This window comes from Aplysia californica, unplaced genomic scaffold, assembly GCF_000002075.1.
Source record: "Aplysia californica isolate F4 #8 unplaced genomic scaffold, AplCal3.0 scaffold00224, whole genome shotgun sequence".
In the NCBI taxonomy this organism is placed as follows: domain Eukaryota; kingdom Metazoa; phylum Mollusca; class Gastropoda; order Aplysiida; family Aplysiidae; genus Aplysia; species Aplysia californica.
In genome coordinates this window covers 1062979-1064180 of record NW_004797494.1, presented here as the reverse complement: position 1 = coordinate 1064180, position 1202 = coordinate 1062979, and the positions used below count along the sequence as shown (strand labels likewise).

Here is a 1202-nt window from a genome sequence, read left to right as displayed (position 1 = left end):
AGAGAGAGAGAGAGAGAGAGAGAGAGAGAGAGAGAGAGAGAGAGAGAGAGAAACAAAAAGCACTGACAGATATAGACAAAACTATCTGATAGACAAACAGGGAAGGAGAGACAGACAGGCTGATATAATGATATATTAAGAGGTAAAAAGTAAAGTAAAGCTGTTCCCGCTTCCGATCCGGACATTGGGGATTGCCTCGTTAGTGAGACAACTCCCTGGGCCTTCGGCATATTGTGGTAGGGTGGCCAGTTCCTTTCCTCGAATCCTTTACTTCCCCAACTCGAAGTCAGGTACCCATTACTGCTGGGTGGGCAGGAGGGGGCGAAAAAAATCCGTGTCCGAACTGAGGCTCGAACCCGGACTTTCCGCTTCGGAGACGAGCGCACTAACCGCTCCGCCACCGCACTTTCAAGAGGTAAGTGTGAAAAAACCCCCTCAATAAAACAAACAACAAACAAGCAAACAAGCAAGCAAGCAAACAAACAGACAAACACACAAACTGACAAAGAATCAGCGCCTATATCCTGATTACACTTACCCCTGATCTGAGTCTGGGAGTATTTGTCCAGAATATTTGTGTCTTCCACCTGAAAACAGAAGAAAAAAAAAGTAAAGATTTATATTTAGTTTAGTACATTTTTTACGGCGCTCGCAACTGCATAAGGTCATATAAGTGCCAAAGGGTTGATGTCAATAGAGAAATCTATACAGGGAATCAGACTTACTCTGCTCACCTCTCTAGCCTCAACAGCACAAAGTCTACTTCGACTAGCAGGGCACCTCGGAAATAGCGGGTCACAAGAGTGTGACAAACATTCAAAAGAAGTAGAGGAAAATGACGATAGCAAGGATAAGGGAAATAGAAAAAGCAGCAGGTCCCCCTATGTTGTTCGGGCACAATATGAGCATGACATTGATAAATCAGGTCATTTACAATTCTACTGTGCATAAGAACATGTTAATGTCTCCCCTAAGGGAATGGCCTAAAGACACTTCAGTCAGTGGCACCACCCCGGGGGTAAATGATTTTTTATGTCGTCAGATACGCCTCTGCAAATAATAATAATAATAATGATGATGATTATGATAATAGGAGAAGGAGAAGGAGAAGGAGAAGAAGAAGAAGAAGAAGAAGAAGAAGAAGAAGAGGAAGAAGAAGAAGAAGAAGAAGAAGAAGAAGAAGAAGAAGAAGAAGAAGAAGA

General features: G+C 42.8%; 1 protein-coding gene across 1 annotated transcript in view; it reads right to left on the bottom strand.

Annotated features, from left to right (window-relative positions):
* The window catches only part of LOC101849134 (calmodulin-A), a gene marked incomplete in the record, with an annotated part of 58826 nt that overhangs the window by 21695 nt on the left and 35929 nt on the right, over positions 1–1202 (bottom strand). Inside the window, 1 exon segment of the mRNA XM_013083324.2 lies at positions 539–587. Coding sequence (XP_012938778.1) covers positions 539–587 — 49 coding nt within the window.